We start from the raw sequence: 20,983 nt of genomic DNA, 5'->3' as shown, positions 1-20,983 counted from the left end.
CAAAAAAGTGTTAAACAATTCCAAATATATTTGAGATTCTTCTAAGTAGCCACCCTTTGCCTTGATGACAGCTTTGCACACTTTTGGCATTCTCTCAACCAGCTTTACCTGGAAAGCTTTTCCAACAGTGTTGAAGGAGTTTCTAAATATGCTGAGCACTTGTTGGCTGCTATTCCTTCACTCTGCGGTCCTACTTATCCCAAACCATCTCAATTGGGTTGAGGTCAGGTGATTGTGGAGGCCAGGTCATCTGATGCAGCACTCCATCACTCTCTTTCTTGGTCAAATAACCCTTACACCGCCTGGACGTGTGTTTCGGGTCATTGTCCTGTTGAAAAACAAATGATAGTCCCACTAAAAGCAAACCAGATGGGATGGTGTATTGCTGTAGAATGCTTTGGTAGCCATGCTGGTCAATTGTGCCTTGAATTCTAAATAAATCACTGACAGTGTCACCAGCAAAGCATCCCCACACCATCACACCTCCTCCTTCATGCTTTACGGTGGGAGCCACACATGTGGAGATCATCAGTTCACCTACTCTGCGTCTCACGGCGGTTGGGACCAAAAAATCTCAAATTCAATGACGGCCTAAAAGGGAACAGTGGGGGGGGGTAGAACCTTGTCAGCTCAGGGTTTCGATCCAGCAACCTTTTGGTTATTGGCTCTAACCACTAGGCTACCTGCTGCCCCGATTATCAAGGCAAAGGGTGGCTATTTTGAAGAATCTCAAATATAAATATATTTTGATTTGTTTAACACTTTTTTGGTTACTACATGATTCCATATGTGTTATTTCATAGTTTTGATGTCTTCACTATTATTCTATAACGCAGAAAACAGTTTAAAAAAAAGGAAAAAAAACCCTGGAATCTTTTACACTATTTGGACTATGCGGCCCCGCCCAGGGATTTCAAATCACATCAAAATGTATTAGCATGCGCCGAATACAACAGGTACCTTTCAAAATGTATTAGCATGCGCCGAATACAACAGGTACCTTACAGTAAAATGCTTACTTACAAACCCCTAACAAACAATGCAGTATAAAAAATACAATATGAGAATAAGAAATAAAAGTGTCAAGTAGTTAAAGAGCAGCAGTAAAATAACAATAGCAAGACTATATACAGGGGGTACTGGTACAGAGTCAATGTGTGGGGACACCGATTAGTCGAGGAAATGTCGGTAATATGTACATGTAGGTAGAGTTATTAAAGTGACTATGCATAGATAATAACAGAGTAGCAGTGGCGTAAAAGAGGGGGGGCAAAGCAAATAGTCTGTGTAGACATTTTATTAGATGTTCAGGAGTCTTATCCCTTGGGGGTAGAAGCTGTTTAGACGCCTCTTGGACCTAGACTTGGCGCTCCGGTACCGCTTGCCATGCGGTAGCAGACAGAACAGTCTATGACGAGGGCCTTCCTCTGAGACCACCTGGCATAGAGGTCCTGGATGGCAGGAAGCATGGCCCCGGTGATATACTGGGCCGTACGCACTACCCTCGGTAGTGCCTTGCGGTCAGAGGCCGAGCAGTTGCCATACCAGGCAATGGTGCAGCTGTAGAACCTTTTGAGGATCTGAGGACCCATGCCAAATCTTTTCATTCTACTGAGGGGGAATAGGTTTTGTCGTGCCCTCTTCACAACTGTCCTGGTGTGCTTGGACCACTTAATGATGGTGATGTAGTCGTGCCTGGCCGTGCAGTCATGAGTGAACGGGGAGTACAGGAGGGGACTGAGCACGCACCCCTGAGGGGCCCCTGTGTTGAGGATCAGCATGGCGGATATGTTGTTACCTACCCTTACCACCTGGGTGCGGCCAGTCTGGAAGTCCAGGATCCAGTTGCAGAGGGAGGTGTTTAGTCCCAGGGTCCTTAACTTAGTGATGAGCTTTGAGGGCACTATGGTGTTGAACGCTGAGTTGTAATCAATGAATAGCATTCTCACATAGGTGTGTTCCTTTTGTCCAGGTGGGAAAGGGCAGTATAGATGCAATAGGGATTGCATCATCTGTGGATCTGTTAGGGCGGTATGAGAATTGGAGTGGGTCTAGGGTTTCTGGGATAATGGTGTTGATGTGAGCCATGACCATCCTTTCAAAACACTTAATTTGTAGTAAATTGTAGTAAAACCTCTGTATACACTACTGCACACAACTGCTGCAGATGTGAACTGAAGGGGGAAGATAAATCTGGTGCAATACATTTTTTTGTGGATGGTCCCTGACAAATATACTAATCAAATAAATTAGGACATATTGCATTTGATGTGGATATCTAACAATACTGCAAGGTAAAAGTGCAGCAAAACAACACAGATGAATTAGCAAGGAAACTCTTTATCCACTATTTTAGCATTCATGACAAACAATCTGTCCAAATTGTCAAAATCCAATGCATATTTAGTGCACATCAAATTGAACAATCCGTGTTTACTGCTGAAAGGGTACGTGCAATGACTGTTCTGTGTGTGCACTGCAGCTGATCTACTGCAGTGACTTGATCGTGCCATTGACCACGTGTTGTTTACAACACATAAAAATGACCCCCAGTTCCTACTAACGATCGATAGGTGGCAGTGATGTAGCTCCACAGAACGGGAGTCTACGGGCCAGTGGAGACAAAGGCGATGTTCGGTAATGGAAAATATGATCAAATCAACAAGGGGATTGCCTGGTAAATATCCACAACACGCTATTGGCAGTATAGAGCAGCTCTGGAGGCAGGGTTATAAATCTATTGTCCATGATGGACTGACTTCTACTACACAAACTGGCAAAGGCTCTGTAGGGGGAAAATGTTTATGCAAATGCACGCTTTTCAAGAAAATACGTGATGAATTCAGAAAGCTTAGAGATATAGAAAGCTCTGTGTTTAAAGAGGGAAAATGAAGTGAAAATAGCATATACCTGGACATACAGCATGAAACATGAACAGCAATTGTGGTGTTCTTAACTGAGTGTTTATACGCAAATTATCTATGGGAATTTCCCTTCAGATTATTCTATTGGATTCTACAGTCAGGGTTGCATTCAAGAGCCTCAGGAGTCAGGGTTTCTTTCTAGGTGCATTTGTATTAATTATCAGCTGAGACGCGGGATGGGCGGAGTTTGCACATTTGAGAACATTCCTTTGGTCCCAAAGTGCAGCTCTACCCCACCTGGTACACCAGGGTTGTTACATGAATTCGGGGGCATTTTGAGACGTGTAACTTGGTGGATTTTTTTTGGATTTCACCCAATTTTAACATGATGTCATAAAGAAAACATGTTCAACTCCATAAAAAAACAAGTTTTCCCATCTAAAGAGGTTAAGTAATAAAATGACTAAAGTACGTGCCTATTAAATCCCAAATAAAGTAACAGGGTTAACGATTTCAGCTTAAATCAGCCATAAATCTCCTTGTGACAGGTGAAATGGAAGCTTGTTGTGTGCAACAGGGAAGGGCAATTGAATGCAAATACCCCCCCCCCCAAAAAAAATGAAATTGTTAAACCATTTCTATCCTGTCTATCTATGGGTAACAGGGTTGATGTGTTATACTTGACCCACTCAGTTCTCCTCCACAAAACACCAGAAAATGGCCAAAAACAGTAGAACCAACTCACCTGCTTTAAAAATATTATTTGTCTATTAGATGTTCAATGTTTCTTTTGAAAAAAATCTTTACAAAGGAATACTATATTAAAATGAGAGTTTAGTTCACGTGACAGGGTTGACCATAAAATGAGGGAAAGTAAAAATCTGTACCTTAAAATGAATCAATTATCACATGAAATCAATAATAATCTTCAGAAATTACTTTGTCAAAAGCAACAAAATAACTAGGGCTTTAGAATGATGGTGACATTTTTGAGAAATGTTGGGGTTAAGGATTGGGATTAAAATCTTCCTGGAAGTCACAGAAGGTACACGGAGGGACATGTCAATATGCATATTTTTAAAAAGTATTTATTCATATTTTTCAAAATCTGCTTTATTGAATTCTCCATGTGGTCTATATTAAAGGGCACTTCATTAAATATAACAGGCTTTTAAAATTCAATATTTGTGCACAATTTCGACTTAAAATATCAAAAGGGATGCAAAAGGCACTCATTTCGTGTAACGACCCACCAGGCAAGGTCAAATGAATGCATACTTTCAGTTTTAAATCCTAATGCAAGCCTACCTGACTTGGTTGGGGGGTGGAGGTGGGTTTGGTCCAACGGCAGGTGGAGGAAACAGAGACGGGTGATGCCACCACCTGGACTGAAGCAGGAGCCTGCAGAAGTAAACAATGTGGTCAATGGTCCAAATCAGGTTGGAGCATTAAATGCAAAATACAAAACAAAAGGCTGTACAACCACTTGCAAAACAATACAGAGGTTTCAATAGCTGCTCATAGTGTGCTTGTAATGTGTTCAACTCAAGAAACATTTGATTTCCACTTTTTATGTCCAGAACAGAGAAAATGTAAACATTTATTAGGTACAGTACACCATCATGTTCATGGAAATGGTTCTCTCCTACAGACGGTGGGCATCCAGTTACTTTGAGCGCGGTATGATCGTCGGTGCCAATGTGTGCCGGTTCCAGTATATCCGAAACGGCCGGCCTCCTGGGCTTTTCACGCACGACAGTGTCAAAGGATTACCGAGAATGGTCCGCCAAACAAAAAACATCTGTCAAGAATCGTGCAAGCAAACAGGCGGTCCACAAAAAGGCAAATAATGGCGCAATACAAGAGTGGTGTGCAGGACGGCACCTCAGAACGCTCAACTTGTCAGTCCTTGTCACGGATGGACAATTGCAGCAAGACGACCACACCGGGTTCCACTCCTATCAGCTAAATACAAGAAGAAGAGGCTCCAGGGGGCCCGTCATCACCAACACTGGACAATTGAGTGGAAAAACATTGCCTGGTCTGACGAATCACGGTTCCTGTTTCGTCATGCTGATGGCAGAGCCAGGATTGGTGTAAGCAGGTGTCAATGGTACAGGCTGGTGGCGGTGGTGTAATGGTGTGGGGAATGTCTTCCTGGCACATGTTAGGTCCCTTGATACCAATTGAGCAACGTTTGAACGCCACACCTTGTAGAATCCATGCCCTAAAGAATTCAGGCTGTCCCTGGAGGCAAAGGGGGATCCGATCCGGTACTAGATGGGGGGTGCACCTAATAAACTGGCGTGTATCTCTATTATGCGTGGGAATACTTTGGGAACAAATTAAAATCACTTGGATCTAATTTGCTGGTGTTTTTATAGTCTTTTATGTCCAACAAATCACCCACCACCAGTTGGGGAACCCTGTCCTAGTGCCTACCTGGTAGGAGTGCTCAGAGTGGACCTGCCCGAAGCACCCTGGGATGGAGGGGGCAGACTGGCTGAGCTGGCTGGGCTGGGGATTCACTTCTGTTGTGGAGTCTCCTCCAGCTCTTGCTCCTACCCCTGGTTCTCCTGGTCCTACCCCAGAAGTAGAGGGGCTGGAGGGGGAGGCACAAGTCAACCAGGGGGTGCTGGTGCTAGTGGTAGGGATAGGGGTGTGGGTGGAGACCCCAGGAGGTGGGGTGAGGGGCTGCAGCTCCCGCTGGTGGATCTCTGTGTAGTAGAAGTCCTCCTCGCTGCGGGAGCAACGCTCATGCTCAACACTCTGGCTGTGGAAGGGAAAACACATATGGTACATAGATTAATGCAACTGTTGTTTTTTTTGTATTCTTCTGCCACTACCACGGCTAGTAGAAGCACTCCCACATTCTAACAATACAAGTATTTTATAAAGCTTTGTGGATACACAATTGGAAATGTTATTGTCACTTACCCCAGGTGCAGGGTACGGATGTGACGTTTCATCCCCACGACAGACGTCAGAATCTTCCCACAGTTGGGCCACAGACACCTGTAGGCCACCTTCACTGAGTTCTGGAGAGAGGGAACACAAGTTCACAGTTAAGCAAGGTTGATGGAACTGACTCAACCGTAAATGAAGAACAAATAGCTAATAGCTGATGTGTTTGCCAGACAATTCTGGTAAATTTTAGCAAGGTTATTTCCGTGACTACCCTACTCACCCTGCGTTTCCGTGGCGCAGGCTCATCAAACAGCACCTGCTCCAGCTCCATGTCCAATCCCTCATCAGTGGGCGTGGCCAGGCTGTGACCTTCTGTCTCTGTGATTGGCGGAGATGGGGCCGGGCTTCTGTAGCCACGGTCACAGCTCCAGTAGCCACTGCTGCCGCTGTCTGAGAGTTCCCCCGCCCCACACTCCATGCCAGTAGAACCTGCTGTGTACACATACAGACACACACACACACACATATTATATTAGACCTGCAATGATTAATGACAAATGTACAGGAAAAATATAATTAAGAGCTCATCAATCAATTAATATATCGTTGAATTACCTATGACTGTGTCTCTGTGAGGTGGGCTCTGAACAACAGGGCTGCAGGACAGGCTGGTCAGAACGAGGGCTGCCATCATCTCATCCATATCCACTGACTCTGGACTCCTGGAGCAGGGAGAAGGATTAGGTACATTCACAGAGAGACAGACAGAGAGAGACGTATACCCTGCTCCCATAAACACACACATGCCCAATCTCATACAGAACCTCCCACACTACATTATACTATCCTTACCTCCACACACTACATTATACTACCCTTACATCCCCACACTACATTATACTACCCTTACATCCCCACACTACATTATACTACCCTTACATCCCCACTACCCTTACATCCCCACACTACCCTTACATCCCCACACTACATTACACTACCCTTACATCCCCACACTACCCTTACATCCCCACACTACCCTTACCTCCCCACACTACATTATACTACCCTTACATCCCCACACTACATTATACTACCCTTACATCCCCACACTACATTACACTACCCTTACATCCCCACACTACATTACACTACCCTTACATCCCCACACTACATTATACTACCCTTACATCCCCACACTACATTATACTACCCTTACATCCCCACACTACCCTTACATCCCCACACTACATTACACTACCCTTACCTCCCCACACTACATTATACTACCCTTACATCCCCACACTACATTATACTACCCTTACATCCCCACACTACATTATACTACCCTTACATCCCCACACTACCCTTACATCCCCACACTACATTACACTACCCTTACATCCCCACACTACATTACACTACCCTTACCTCCCCACACTACATTATACTACCCTTACATCCCCACACTACCCTTACATCCCCACACTACATTACACTACCCTTACATCCCCACACTACATTACACTACCCTTACATCCCCACACTACATTATACTACCCTTACATCCCCACACTACCCTTACATCCCCACACTACATTACACTACCCTTACCTCCCCACACTACATTATACTACCCTTACATCCCCACACTACATTATACTACCCTTACCTCCCCACACTACATTACACTACCCTTACCTCCCCACACTACATTATACTACCCTTACATCCCCACACTACATTATACTACCCTTACATCCCCACACTACATTACACTACCCTTACATCCCCACACTACATTACACTACCCTTACATCCCCACACTACATTACACTACCCTTACATCCCCACACTACATTATACTACCCTTACATCCCCACACTACCCTTACATCCCCACACTACATTACACTACCCTTACCTCCCCACACTACATTATACTACCCTTACATCCCCACACTACATTATACTACCCTTACATCCCCACACTACATTACACTACCCTTACATCCCCACACTACATTACACTACCCTTACATCCCCACACTACATTATACTACCCTTACATCCCCACACTACATTACACTACCCTTACCTCCCCACACTACATTATACTACCCTTACATCCCCACACTACATTACACTACCCTTACCTCCCCACACTACATTATACTACCCTTACATCCCCACACTACATTATACTACCCATACCTCCCCACACTACATTACACTACCCTTACCTCCACACACTACATTACACTACCCTTACCTCCCCACACTACATTACACTACCCTTACATCCCCACACTACATTATACTACCCTTACCTCCCCACACTACATTACACTACCCATACCTCCCCACACTACATTACACTACCCTTACGTCCCACACTACATTACACTACCCTTACCTCCCCACACTACATTACACTACCCATACCTCCCCACACTACATTACACTACCCATACCTCCCCACACTACATTACACTACCCATACCTCCCCACACTACATTACACTATCCTTATCTCCCCACACTACATTACACTATTCTTACCTCCCCACACTACATTACACTATCCTTACCTCCACACACTACATTACACTACCCTTATCTCCCCACATTACACTACCCTTACCTTCCCACATTACACTACCCTTACCTCCCCACACTACATTACACTACCCTTACCTTCCCACATTACACTAATCTTACCTCCCCACACTACATTACACGACCCTTACCTCCCCACACTACATTACACTATCCTTACCTCCACACACTACATTACACTACCCTTACCTCCCCACACTACATTACACTATCCTTACCTCCCCACACTACATTACACTACCCATACCTCCCCACACTACACTATCCTTATCTCCCCACACTACATTACACTATTCTTACCTCCCCACACTACATTACACTATCCTTACCTCCACACACTACATTACACTATCCTTACCTCCCCACACTACATTACACTACCCTTATCTCCCCACATTACACTACCCTTATCTCCCCACATTACACTACCCTTACCTTCCCACATTACACTACCCTTACCTTCCCACATTACACTATTCTTACCTCCCCACACTACATTACACGACCCTTACCTCCCCACACTACATTACACGACCCTTACCTCCCCACACTACCCTTACGTCCCACACTGCATTACACTACCCTTACATCCCCCACACTAGATTATACTACCCATACCTCCCTACACTACATTACACTACCCTTACCTCCACACACTACATTACACTACCCTTTCTACATACCACTACCCATTCTTACTAGAGTTCACTAGCATGATCTTGTGAGCGTAAAATCGCACAATCAACAAGTTTATGTATAATAGATTTACGTGTACGCTAGGTACATTTTATTATTTTACCTCCCCACATTACACTACACTACCCTTACCTCCCCACATTACACTACACTACCCTTACCTCCCTACACTACCCTTACATCCCACACTACATTATACTACCCGTACCTCACCACACTACATTACACTACCCTTACCTCCCTACACTACATTACACTACCCTTACCTCCCCACACTACATTACACAACCCTTACCTCCCCACACTACATTACACGACCCTTACCTCCCCACACTACATTATACTACCCTTACCTCCCCACACTACACTACACTACCCTTACCTCCCCACATTACACTACACTACCCTTACCTCCCTACACTACCCTTACATCCCACACTACATTATACTACCCGTACCTCACCACACTACATTACACTACCCTTACCTCCACACACTACCCTTACGTCCCACACTGCATTATACTACCCTTACCTCCCCACACTACATTACACTACCCTTACATCCCCACACTACATTACACTACCCTTACCTCCCCACACTACATTACACTACCCTTACCTCCCCACACTACATTACACTACCCTTACCTCCACACACTACCCTTACGTCCCACACTGCATTATACTACCCTTACCTCCCCACACTACCCTTACGTCCCACACTACATTATACTACCCTTACGTCCCACACTACATTATACTACCCTTACCTCCCCACACTACATTACACTACCCTTACCTCCACACACTACCCTTACGTCCCACACTACATTATACTACCCTTACCTCCCCACACTACATTACACTACCCTTACCTCCCCACACTACATTACACTACCCTTACCTCCACACACTACCCTTACGTCCCACACTGCATTATACTACCCTTACCTCCCCACACTACATTACACTACCCTTACATCCCCACACTACCCTTATCTCCCCACACTACATTACACTACCCTTACCTCCCCACACTACATTACACTACCCTTACCTCCCCACACTACATTACACTACCCTTACCTCCCCACACTACATTACACTACCCTTACCTCCCCACACTACATTACACTACCCTTACCTCCCCACACTACATTACACTACCCTTACCTCCTGGGCACATTGGGAACATCGATGCAGGAGGACACTTGGTATGGTTTGCTTGTGCTCTGTGTTGCAGCAGGAGGATGAGGAGGGACGGTGGGTGAGGTCCAGACGTCCTGTAGTTTCCTCAGGACATGCTGTCCCAGAGCAGGCAGCAGGATGGCCACCTCATTATCCACATGGTTGTGTTGCTCCACCACCCCTGTGCACTCACGCCCTCCACACAACACATACACCTGTGGAGGGAGGGAGGATTTAAAGACAGTGACATGTTCAATCGGGGAGGGAGGGAGGGAGTGGGAGGGAGCGAGAGAGAGAGAGGCAAAGCGAGAGACAGGCAGAGAGAGAGAGGGATAGAGAAGTACAACGACAAGTCAAAAACAACAAGTCAGAGTTAGTGTCAAGCTAGGGGGAGAGTGGTGCGAAAGACATAGCGAGACAGAGATATAAAAGAAAGAGAGACCGATATAAAAGAAAGAGAGAAAGCGATGCCTTGAGGTAATCGTGCCACTCTGGCCATCAAACAGCCCAGTGGACAAAGGCAGAGTGACAGTGACAGAATGACAGTGGACTGCTGCCCAGCCTGTAAACCTGAGAGAGGAGTGAAATACTGTAGATGAGAAGAGATGAGATAAAGGCCAAAAGATACTGATTTACATCAACACTGAAAACGAGGGAAAGATAATGGGAACAGACAGTGACAGACAGACACATTGGCTGTTTTTCTCTCATGCAGAAATCAGAAGGCTGAGACCACATGGGGATAGATACAGATCACCCTGTTGCAGGAGAACATTCCTGCAATGCAGGAAATTGAAAACGTGCAGTGTATTTGAGGTTTAGGCTTCTGAATTTTGTAGTTTCCACTTTGAAATTTCAGACATGATTTTCCCTTACGAAAAATGTATCAACCCTTTCAAAAATGTCCATTAACTAAAGTGGTTTCCTGTTGCTGCAGGATTCTTAAAATTGGCTCAAATGAAGATCCTACATCTGTAGTAGTTATGAAAAGTTATATAAGAACAGTGCATTCCACTTTTTCTCCCTCCCTTCTCTCACCTACACTCTGTCGATCTAGCCCCTTCTCTCCTCTACCCTCATCCCTTTCCCACTCTCCCTCACCCTCTCCCCTCCATCCCCCTTCTCTCCTCACCGCTCCCTGTCTCCCCTCTCCCTCACCTTCTGTCCAGGGTGTAGTTTGTAGTTGAACCTGCTGAGATGCTGGGGCCCTGGTGGTCCCATAGTTGGGCTCCCCACACCCCCCTCAGGGTCCCCGTGGGCCCCTGTCTCCAGTGTGCTCTCCATGGAGGGGCAGGAGGTACACAGCAATGCTCCTAGGGGGGAACGCTTCCCCAGACGAGTCTTGGGTAACATGGTTGGGAGTAACACTTTGTCTGTAGACTCAGAAGATCTATTGAGGTTTGGTTCTCTGGAACAATGGCAAAGACTGGTCGTAGAATAGGACGGAGTGAGAGAGAGGTACAGCTGAAAGAGAAGAAACAAGATTGGAGAAAACGTCTTCCGCGATACTTCTGCGATGCGAATTGAATCCAGCCCTTAGAAATTGACCATCTGCTTTCAATACATTATATAACAGAGAAAATCTTTGTGCTCCTTTTCCTATTGTATTTCACGCTTCAAAGCCCTATAAAGTTGCCTTCATTGACATAGTCATATCTGTCCAGATGCATGTGTTAATGCCATGAGCCTTGATGGATTGTTTAAATGTGCGGGGAAGGCATTTTTGGTTACAATGTACCCCTCTCCCCACCTCCTCTCCTTAAAAGCTCTTGGTTGAAATTGCTCCTGATCTTGGATAAGATTACCATATCCGCCAACCCTATCCTTGACCATTAGAGGGATTAAAACAAATCTGACCCCAAATCAGTGGGTAGAAGCGACCCCTTTTTTACACCGCCCTCTGACTATATACGGTATGTGTAGTGGCTTGGGATTAGATGGCTCAAGCTAATAAAGCTACAACTAGTGTTGCACGGTATACTGAAACTTCTGTACTTTTTCCGATACTAGAACACGAAAAACGGTTCGGTACGAGAATATTTCTTACTTTCGGTATTTCTGTCAAATGTGTCTCATGGATCAAGCCTGTCTATGTGCCTGTCAGTGTAGCCGACCCCTTATCATAGCTCACCCTGCCTGCTCCACTTACTCACTGCTAGCCTGCACTGGGAGTCTGAGCTGCCTCATGTTAGCTCCACTCACTCACTGCTAGCCTGCACTGGGAGTCTGAGCTGCCTCATGTTAGCTCCACTCACTCACTGCTAACCTGCACTGGGAGTCTGGGCTGCCTCATGTTAGCTCCACTTACTCACTGCTAGCCTGCACTGGGAGTCTGGGCTGCATTGTGTTAGCGCCACACTCATGCTGCACAGAAGTTAACAGTCTTGGAGAAGGGAGCAATTCAGGGCGTTCCTGCATGTGGTCATTCTCACATCTGCAGGAACACCTCTTGATACTTGTATTGTTACATTTTTAAGCTGGGACAGGTGGGGGGGGGCAGGGGGGGGGAGCTCCGGTACAGTAGGTATCATAAGGGACATAGTCTTTTCATGCTACTTTGATACAAAGTGATTTTAGTAGCAGGTTAGGAGAGCATTTTCGCTAACCGTAACCCCTTTCCTAACCTTAACCACAGTTTCCTAACCTGCTACGTTAATTATCCTAACCTGATGCTTAAGTTCTCCTAACCTGCTACAAAAAAGTAACTTCAGTATCGAAGTAGCGTGAAAAGAGTGTTTCCCAGCAGCGACCTTCGCCCCTGCCTGTCGGGAACTGTTGACGGCAAGAGCAGGTGTTCGGAAGGCTGAAGCAAAGGACACTGTGTGCGAGCTAGCTAGTCCTACGTAAGACTCAGTACACGGCAGGTGGGAGGTGACGAGCAAGCTAGCTAGTTCGCTAGCACACGGTGTAGCTCCCGCTTCCCGCCTGCTGTGTACCGGAATAGCTAAAGGGAAGCAGGGGCAACACCGGTAGACAGTGGGTGTGTTCAAGCGGTAAGCCTAACGAAGCCGACTGTAGACAAAAGTTGGCGAATGATGTCAGGGAGGTGCATCTGCGATAGCCGAGTTGAAGACTGTAGTGCTTTTCAAACAGCAAGGCTCAGATCAACTCAACATGGCAGTGTCAACATAGATGCTATTGCTTATAAAAGTTTTTCTTTATAAATGTAGAAATAAACTTCTCTATACACCCCATATTCCACACTCACAAAATGAAAACATAGCGTGTGTGTGTACAATTAATTGGTTAGATATCAAATATCACTTTCATTTGTAGCCTATCCCCTATAGCTTTAGAATCGTGGCAAAGTTGTTTGCTGTTTCAGAGTCATGTCTTTGGCCACGTTCGTGAAGGTCAAACAAAAACACCCTAATGATTGGTTGACAAATAGTGCCTCCCACAATGCAGGTGATGGTTGCATGGTGTAGTTGGTGAGAAGCAACTACAGTGACTTGAAGGCGACTTCATAAAAACTGTATGACCTTTGATCACATGATTTTTGTAAAGTTAATGCAGTCGACATGTAGTTGCAAGTCAGAAAAATGTTATACCCCTAATGCAACACATTTGAAAGGTGGTGACCAACATTGGTCAACATCTTGACAAAAGTGATCTGCTTGAATGCGCCCGGTGTTCTTCGCACCACCTGCACCTGCCTGTTGTTCTTCGCACCTGCTTGTTGGGTACTGCAGTTCTGTTAAGGGCAGGTGTTCGGCAGATGGGAGCGAAGGACACAGTGTGCTAGCTAGCTAGTCCTAGGAGGACTCCGGTACACAACATGCGGGAGGCAGGGGAGACACTGTGTGTTAGCTAACTAGCAAGCTAGCTAGCACATGGTGTCACCCCCGCCTGCTCTGCACTAGAGTAGCTGGCGGAAGGCGGAGCCGACAGGTAGACAATGTCCTTCGCCCCTGCCCTGTCGGACACAGTATTCCCACTGTTCTGTGGGGGGGGGGGGGGGGGGGATAGAATAATGAATAATAATAATAATAGAATAATGCGAAACGGCATGTGGAAATTTTCACTTGTCAGTGACCAGGTTTACATTCACATCCATGTTTACAATAACCCCAAAAAGCTTGTATCCCAGTTATGAGAAACTCAGATAAGATGCCTGGGATATGCTGTTCTTAGACGGGATACTGTGGCATGTAAACGTCTCATCCCCTTTACTGTTGTTTTCGCGGTCTGCGCAGGCTCCATTTCTCAAATCACGTGTGTTGTGTGATGATGTTTTCATCCAATTGTCAAACAAATCACCATAATAATTCCATAATAATTTTGCATACTATCATTAATTTACTATAAATTAAATGACGTTTCTGCTTATAATTTCCGACATTTGCTCGGCCATATTATCATTTCCAACATTTGGTAGGCCATTTGTCTGTCAACTATAGTTTGATGCAGCTTCTCTTCTGTCATCATTTGTTGCCCCAGAAGACTAAATAAAGAATAATATCTTACATTGATAGAATGAATGCATTAGTAATCTAGTTAACACTGGTAAAGTTGTCTGTTTCGTTTAGGGACCAGGGAGAAAACACAAAAACTCCACAAAACAGTGGAAAACGGAAATTAGGAAATGAAAAGATGAGAAAAGGACAAAACATTTCTGATAAGGCTTCCATTCATCTTGGGTGCATATTTTATGTGGTTCAAATACTGTATGCTGATATAGTGTCAGAGATAACACATTAGACGCACATTCCTATTTTCTCAAGCGATGCTGAAAGAAATAAATCATATTTCTCCACTCCTGTTCCCGAGACAAAATGAACATTGTGGTTGTATAATTTCACTGCACAAATGCACAATTTTGCAGGAGGTAATATTATATTACACTACATGTGAGCGGTTATAGGCCTAGAGTCAGTGTCCAGATTTCACTTACTCTTCCATTTAACCAATATGAACTTAAATGAGGAATATTCTGTTCATTCATGGATACAGGGATACTCATGAGCAGGATATCAAATGGTGCATGTAAACAGCATATCCCGAATAAAATGTTAAGCGGGATATGAGCTGCTATCTGGAATACTGTGTGCATGTAAACGTGATCAGTACATGAAGATACTGGTAGCTTCCAGCTTTGTAGGCTTCCCTTGCTAGCTGACAGCTAAAGCTAACATCAATCCACTACCCAAGTACTTTGGTTGCAGTGGTGTAAAGTATTTTACTAAAAATACTTTAAAGTACTACTTCAGTAGTTTTTGGGGGATATCTGTACTTTACTTTTGATATTTTTGCCAACTTTTACTTCACTACATTCCTAAATAAAATAATGTACTTTTTACTCCATACATTTTCCCTGACACCCAAAAGTTTTTGTTGCATTTTGACAGGAAAATGATCCAATTCACACTTATCAAGAGAACATCCCTGGTCATCCCTACTGCCTCTGATCTGGCGGACTCACTAAACACAAATGCTTCGTTTGTAAATGATGTCTGAGCGTTGGAGTGTGCCCCCTGGCTATCTGCCAATCATTTTTTTTTAAACATTGTTTAATATAAGGAATTTGAAATGGTTCGTACTTTTACTTTCACATTTCATACTTAAGTACATTTTAGAAATTCCATTTACTTTTGATACATAAGTATATTTAAAACCAAGTACTTTTAGACTTTTACTCAAGTAAAAAGTCCTTCTGTAGCTCAGTTGATAGAGCATGGCGCTTGTAACGCCAGGGTAGTGGGTTCGATCCCTGGGACCACCCATACGTAGAATGTATGCACACATGACTGTAAGTCGCTTTGGATAAAAGTGTCTGCTAAATGGCATATATATAAGTAGTATTTTACTGGGTTACTTTCACTTTCACTTGAGTCATTTTCTATTAAGATATCTTTACTTTGAACTCAAGTATGAAAATGTAGTACTTTTTCCACCACTGTTTGGTTGTGAATCACACAACTATACAAAAATGATACATTTCTTTAAAATAGTATTTGATAGGCTGAAATATTCTTTGAGGACTTTTCTCAGCACTTATAAAATGTGCAAACCATAATGCTAAATATGCTTATTTCAAAGACGATTGCAACCAAAAGCATTAGTCATTCACTTATTTGGTCTCTCTCTCACATCTCTCCCAAAGAATATCAGCAAATGAAGTCATTACTGGTTAAAGAGACAGTGCACATTTTGATAAAAGAGGCTACTTCAATGCAAAAGATGCCCAAAGATTGTCGTGGTATCGTTTTGGTATCGAGTATTGTGATACTAAACATTGTATCGATATCGAAGTCAAAATTCCAGTATCGTGACAACACTAATTGGAACACAAAAATGTCCCATGATGACCTATTTTGAAGCCCTTCTATTTCGGACACTGTTGTTCATCATTAGATTTGTCTTGATACTTATTTAAAGAGAGGAAGGGCTGGTTGCTGGTCAGACCATCTACACACAGAGCTAAAGTTAGATGCAATTCAACATCCCAATGGAATGTTTAGGCCTACCTTAGGTTTTAACATACAATTACGTAACAGTAGCCTGTAAATATTCTCTTCAAACCAGACAGAATATGAATGACATAGTTATTACAAAAGAGTGCACTACTAATGACTCTTTCCACTTGTTGAATTTCATGTTATTCAAGTTACCCTGCACATATTCAAAATACATGATTATGTCAAAATACTTTGTATTTACCCTGCTTAGGAAAAAGGCTAAAAGTCAAGACACTGCTCCAATAATAGTCTTCAAACAGTCTCCAAACAGTCTCCAATAAGTCTACAATCAGTCTCCTATCAGGCTCCAAACAGTCTCCAATAAGTTGAGGTGGGATTCTTCAATAATACTCTGCCAATAATTACTGAACGTTCCCCTGCAAAGCGGAGGACTCATTCTACCACCAATCACGCTTCCTGTCTCACGTAGTCAATACAAATCACTATTTGGATGTCATCATGAAACTGATGCAAGTCTCAATACCAGAGAGCAAGACAGACACAGAGAGTCATCCTTTCTACAGAGTACAGAAGAAGAATTTACAGGTGGGAAAGATTTGGGGTGGGGAGTGTGGATTAGAGTGCAGGGTGGGGGAGAGAGGAGGGGAGTGTATGTGTGTGTGTGTGTGTGTGTGTGTGTGTGTGTGTGTGTGTGTGTGTGTGTGTGTGTGTGTGTGTGTGTGTGTGTGTGTGTGTGTGTGTGTGTGTGTGTGTGTGTGTGTGTGTGTGTGTGTGTGTGTGTGTGTGTGTGTAAGCAACACCAACGCCACCAGGGAAGCCAAAGACTGAGTAGTAATGATACTAATTACAAATCAAATGTATTGGTCACATGCACCTAATACAACAGGTGTAGACTTTACAGTGAAATGCTTACTTATGAGCCCATTCCCAACAATGCAGAGGTAAAAAGTAAGACAAATATTTTCAAAATAAAAAGGAAATAGAAACACAATAAAAACATTTAACGAGGCTATACAGTTGAAGTCAGAAGTTTGCATACACTTAGGTTGGACTCATTAAAAACGTGTTTTTCAACCACTCCAAATTATGTGGATATATTGAAGCAACATCTCAAGACATCCGTCAGGAAGTTCAAGCTTGGTCGCAAATGAGTCTTCCAAATGGACAATGACCCCAAGCATACTTCCAAAGTTGTGGCAAATGGCTTAAGGACAACAAAGTCAAGGTATTGGAGTGGCCATCACAAAGCCCTGACCTCAATCCTGTAGAATATTTTTGGGAAGAACTGAAAAAGCGTGTGCGAGCAAGGAGGCCTACAAACCTGACTCAGTTACACCAGCTCTGTCAGGAGGAATGGGTCAAAATTCACCCAACGTATTGTGGGAAGCTTGTGGAAGGCTACCCAAAACGTTTGACCCGCGTTAAACAATTTAAAAGCAATGCTACCAAATACTAATTGAGTGTATGTAAACTTCTGACCCACTGGGAATGTGATGAAAGAAATAAAAGTGTATAAAACTGTACATAGAAGGAGTACCAGTACTGAGTCAATGTGCAGGGCTACGAGGTAGCTGAGGTAATACAGTATGTACATGTGGGTAGGGTCTGTTGCTGAGAATTTTCCTGCACTGCAGGAAATGCAAACTTGTAGTGTATTTGAGTTTTTAAAAGGCTTCTAAAATTTGTAATTTCCACTTTGAAATTTCAGACTCGATTTGACCGAATGAACAGTTGATCAACCTCTACAAAAATGTGCAATAATTATAATCCGCATAATAATTCACATTTTCCTGCTGTAGCAAGATGGCTCAAATTAAGATCCAAATCTGTATGAAAGAAAACATTTGAGAGACTAGGAGAATGAGAGTGAGAAGGAGACGTCTCCGAAGGTCTGGTTGGTAACTGCCATAAAAAAACTCTAATTACAGTCAGGTTTTTTTCTCTCCATCCCCCTCCTTGATTCCAGTAATGGTTGACTCATTGTTGTAATAGTGAACTGATCTGATCGTAACAGCATTTCCTTTGATTGCACAACATTGGCCTTCTGTGTTACAGTAGCTCTCTACTGTACATGCCACAATTGCCAGTTACAGACAGCATACTTTATTAATTTATTTGACCTTTATTTAACTAGGCAAGTCAGTTAAGAACAAATTATTATTTACAATGACAGCCTACTGTCAGGGGCAGAACAGATTTTTACCTTGTCAGCTTGGGGATTTGATCCAGCAAGCTTTTGATTACTGACCCAATGCTCTAACCACTAGGCTACCTGCCACCCCATACTGTCAGGAATACTAGGGAAAAAACACATCCTGAAAGGTGTTTGTAATTCTGACCAGAATGTGATTATTATTATTTAACTATGCAAGTCAGTTAAGAACAAACTCTTATTTACAACGATGTCCTACACCAGCCAAACCCACCCTACAGGACTCCCAATCACGGCCAGTTGCAATGCAGCCTGGAATCAAACCAGGGTGTCTGTAGTGACACCTCTAGCACTGAGATGCAGTGCCTTAGGTATCCTTGTGGCGCAGCAGTCTAAGAGGGCAAGGGGGGCGCAAATCCCCTTGAATGACAGATGAGGCCCCTTTTATTTGTATTTATTTAACCTTTATTTAACTACCTATGCATGTTCATGCAAATGTAATCCTCTACTTTCTTAATATTTGTTTCTAAATATTATTTTCAGGAAAGTAATATTGTTTTTATTTCAAATCAGTTTGCTCTGAAGAGTATGTCCTTGAGTATTGTCCATGACAGAAAGGTGGGGGTGTTCGTTTCATTTGGAACACACTTTTATATTCATATTTACCACTGTAACAGTTCAACACTGCAATTTAAAGAAATGGAATCGGCAAATTAGCATTATTTAGAGCCCCCCAAAGTTTGGCTTTTGTCCCCGCAGGAGGCCTTTTGCCTTTTGGTAGCCCGTCATTGTAAATAAGAATGTGTTCTTAACTGACTTGCCTAGTTAAATAAAGGTTAAATAAAATAAATAAATAGCTTTATTATCACTGTCATCATCATTCTCATCAGTGTATATTACTTAATGTAATAACAACGCAGCATAATAACGTTGACCAGGGGGTGAATGGCAAGCTTTAATTCAAGGTGTCAATCAATGTCATCATCATTGCATTAAGAAGCGTTGTGCTTACAAAAACATCACTCTGAAGGAGTGTCCACCCCCTATCGGTAAAGAGTGGTATGACCACGCATGCCCGCACTAACTGCCCATTGTGTATTTCCCTTACCAAAACAACTTCTAGGTGAGCTTACTAACCATGGCGTTACATTTTTTAAAATACCATGAAAATACCACCATGTTATCCCTAATGCAGCAATATCCTCACCACAACACTTTTAATGTAAATATTTTATTCACTATAATGCATAATAATTGTTTTATTAGTATACATATTTTTTGCATGTTCACATGTTCCACAATAATAGGATCATCTTGGAAGTTAAGAGGAATACATGTATTAACAAGGTTATTGTAACAAAGGAGCACTGCGCACAAGAGAGTTTAGGATGCAAAACATGACTTTTACAGTAGCCCAGCCTACATTCTGATACTCTGTTGTGTTTTGAAAGAAAATGTCCGTACAGCACTACTCAGCATTGCTTCATTGAAGAATGATTGATGGCCCACAAATCAAAACAGTGAGTCTGTTTTGACTGCGTCCTCCTAATATTCTTTGCCACTCGACCGTTGATCAACATTGGTCATATAAAAATGAGCCCCAATACATTTTGCAGCGATCAGATCAACACGTTTTTTTTCATGTTTACAATGAAACATATACCCTTACAATCGAGTCCTTGTGCAATACAGAAGAAATCTACTTGAACGTTGACAAGCATCGGTGAAAAATGCATCATAAACAGCACTTTTCTTTGAGAAAAACAACCCAAAGTTTCAATGGGTACAGTACACTTACCTCCGCCAATTTTTTAACACACCCCCTTCCTTCAAGCTCGCTTTAACCGGCTGTAACTTGAAATGCTATTTTCTGTGCCTGGAAAAGGGGTTGTATGCTGGTTATATCCAAACCCGATATGGAGTCAGGGGCAGGATTGGAATGGAGCTTTTCTTCTGCTAAAACAGTCTCAAGTAAATACCATACAATGCCCTTGGACGCAAATAACCGTGTACTTTACATGTAGCTTCAATCGGATAGATAAATCAGCGGCGGTGAAGCCATTTTTAGTGTGGAAATATAGCTGTAGGTGTCAAGTTTTGATATTAAGACACGACATTCAATCCGGGTTTTCTTAAACTCT

General features: G+C 43.2%; 1 protein-coding gene across 2 annotated transcripts in view; it reads right to left on the bottom strand.

The window, feature by feature from the left end:
- Window positions 1–20,983, bottom strand: part of LOC124046308 (zinc finger protein 395-like) — a 27,400-nt gene extending 6,417 nt beyond the window's left edge. Inside the window, exons 1-8 of one of the 2 annotated variants that reach the window (XM_046366540.1) lie at window positions 20,641–20,983; window positions 11,430–11,735; window positions 10,257–10,486; window positions 6,387–6,493; window positions 6,052–6,263; window positions 5,802–5,902; window positions 5,307–5,637; window positions 4,173–4,265 (exon numbers count right to left, since the gene is read on the bottom strand). In XM_046366540.1, coding sequence (XP_046222496.1) covers window positions 4,173–4,265; window positions 5,307–5,637; window positions 5,802–5,902; window positions 6,052–6,263; window positions 6,387–6,493; window positions 10,257–10,486; window positions 11,430–11,624 — 1,269 coding nt within the window. In that variant the 5' untranslated portion in view covers window positions 11,625–11,735; window positions 20,641–20,983. The remainder of the gene's footprint in view (window positions 1–4,172; window positions 4,266–5,306; window positions 5,638–5,801; window positions 5,903–6,051; window positions 6,264–6,386; window positions 6,494–10,256; window positions 10,487–11,429; window positions 11,736–20,640) is intronic. The other variant, XM_046366541.1, reaches the window with a different exon arrangement.

This window comes from Oncorhynchus gorbuscha, linkage group LG10 (genome assembly GCF_021184085.1).
Source record: "Oncorhynchus gorbuscha isolate QuinsamMale2020 ecotype Even-year linkage group LG10, OgorEven_v1.0, whole genome shotgun sequence".
NCBI classification, from domain to species: Eukaryota; Metazoa; Chordata; class Actinopteri; order Salmoniformes; family Salmonidae; genus Oncorhynchus; species Oncorhynchus gorbuscha.
This window is presented reverse-complemented; position numbering and strand designations above follow the sequence as displayed.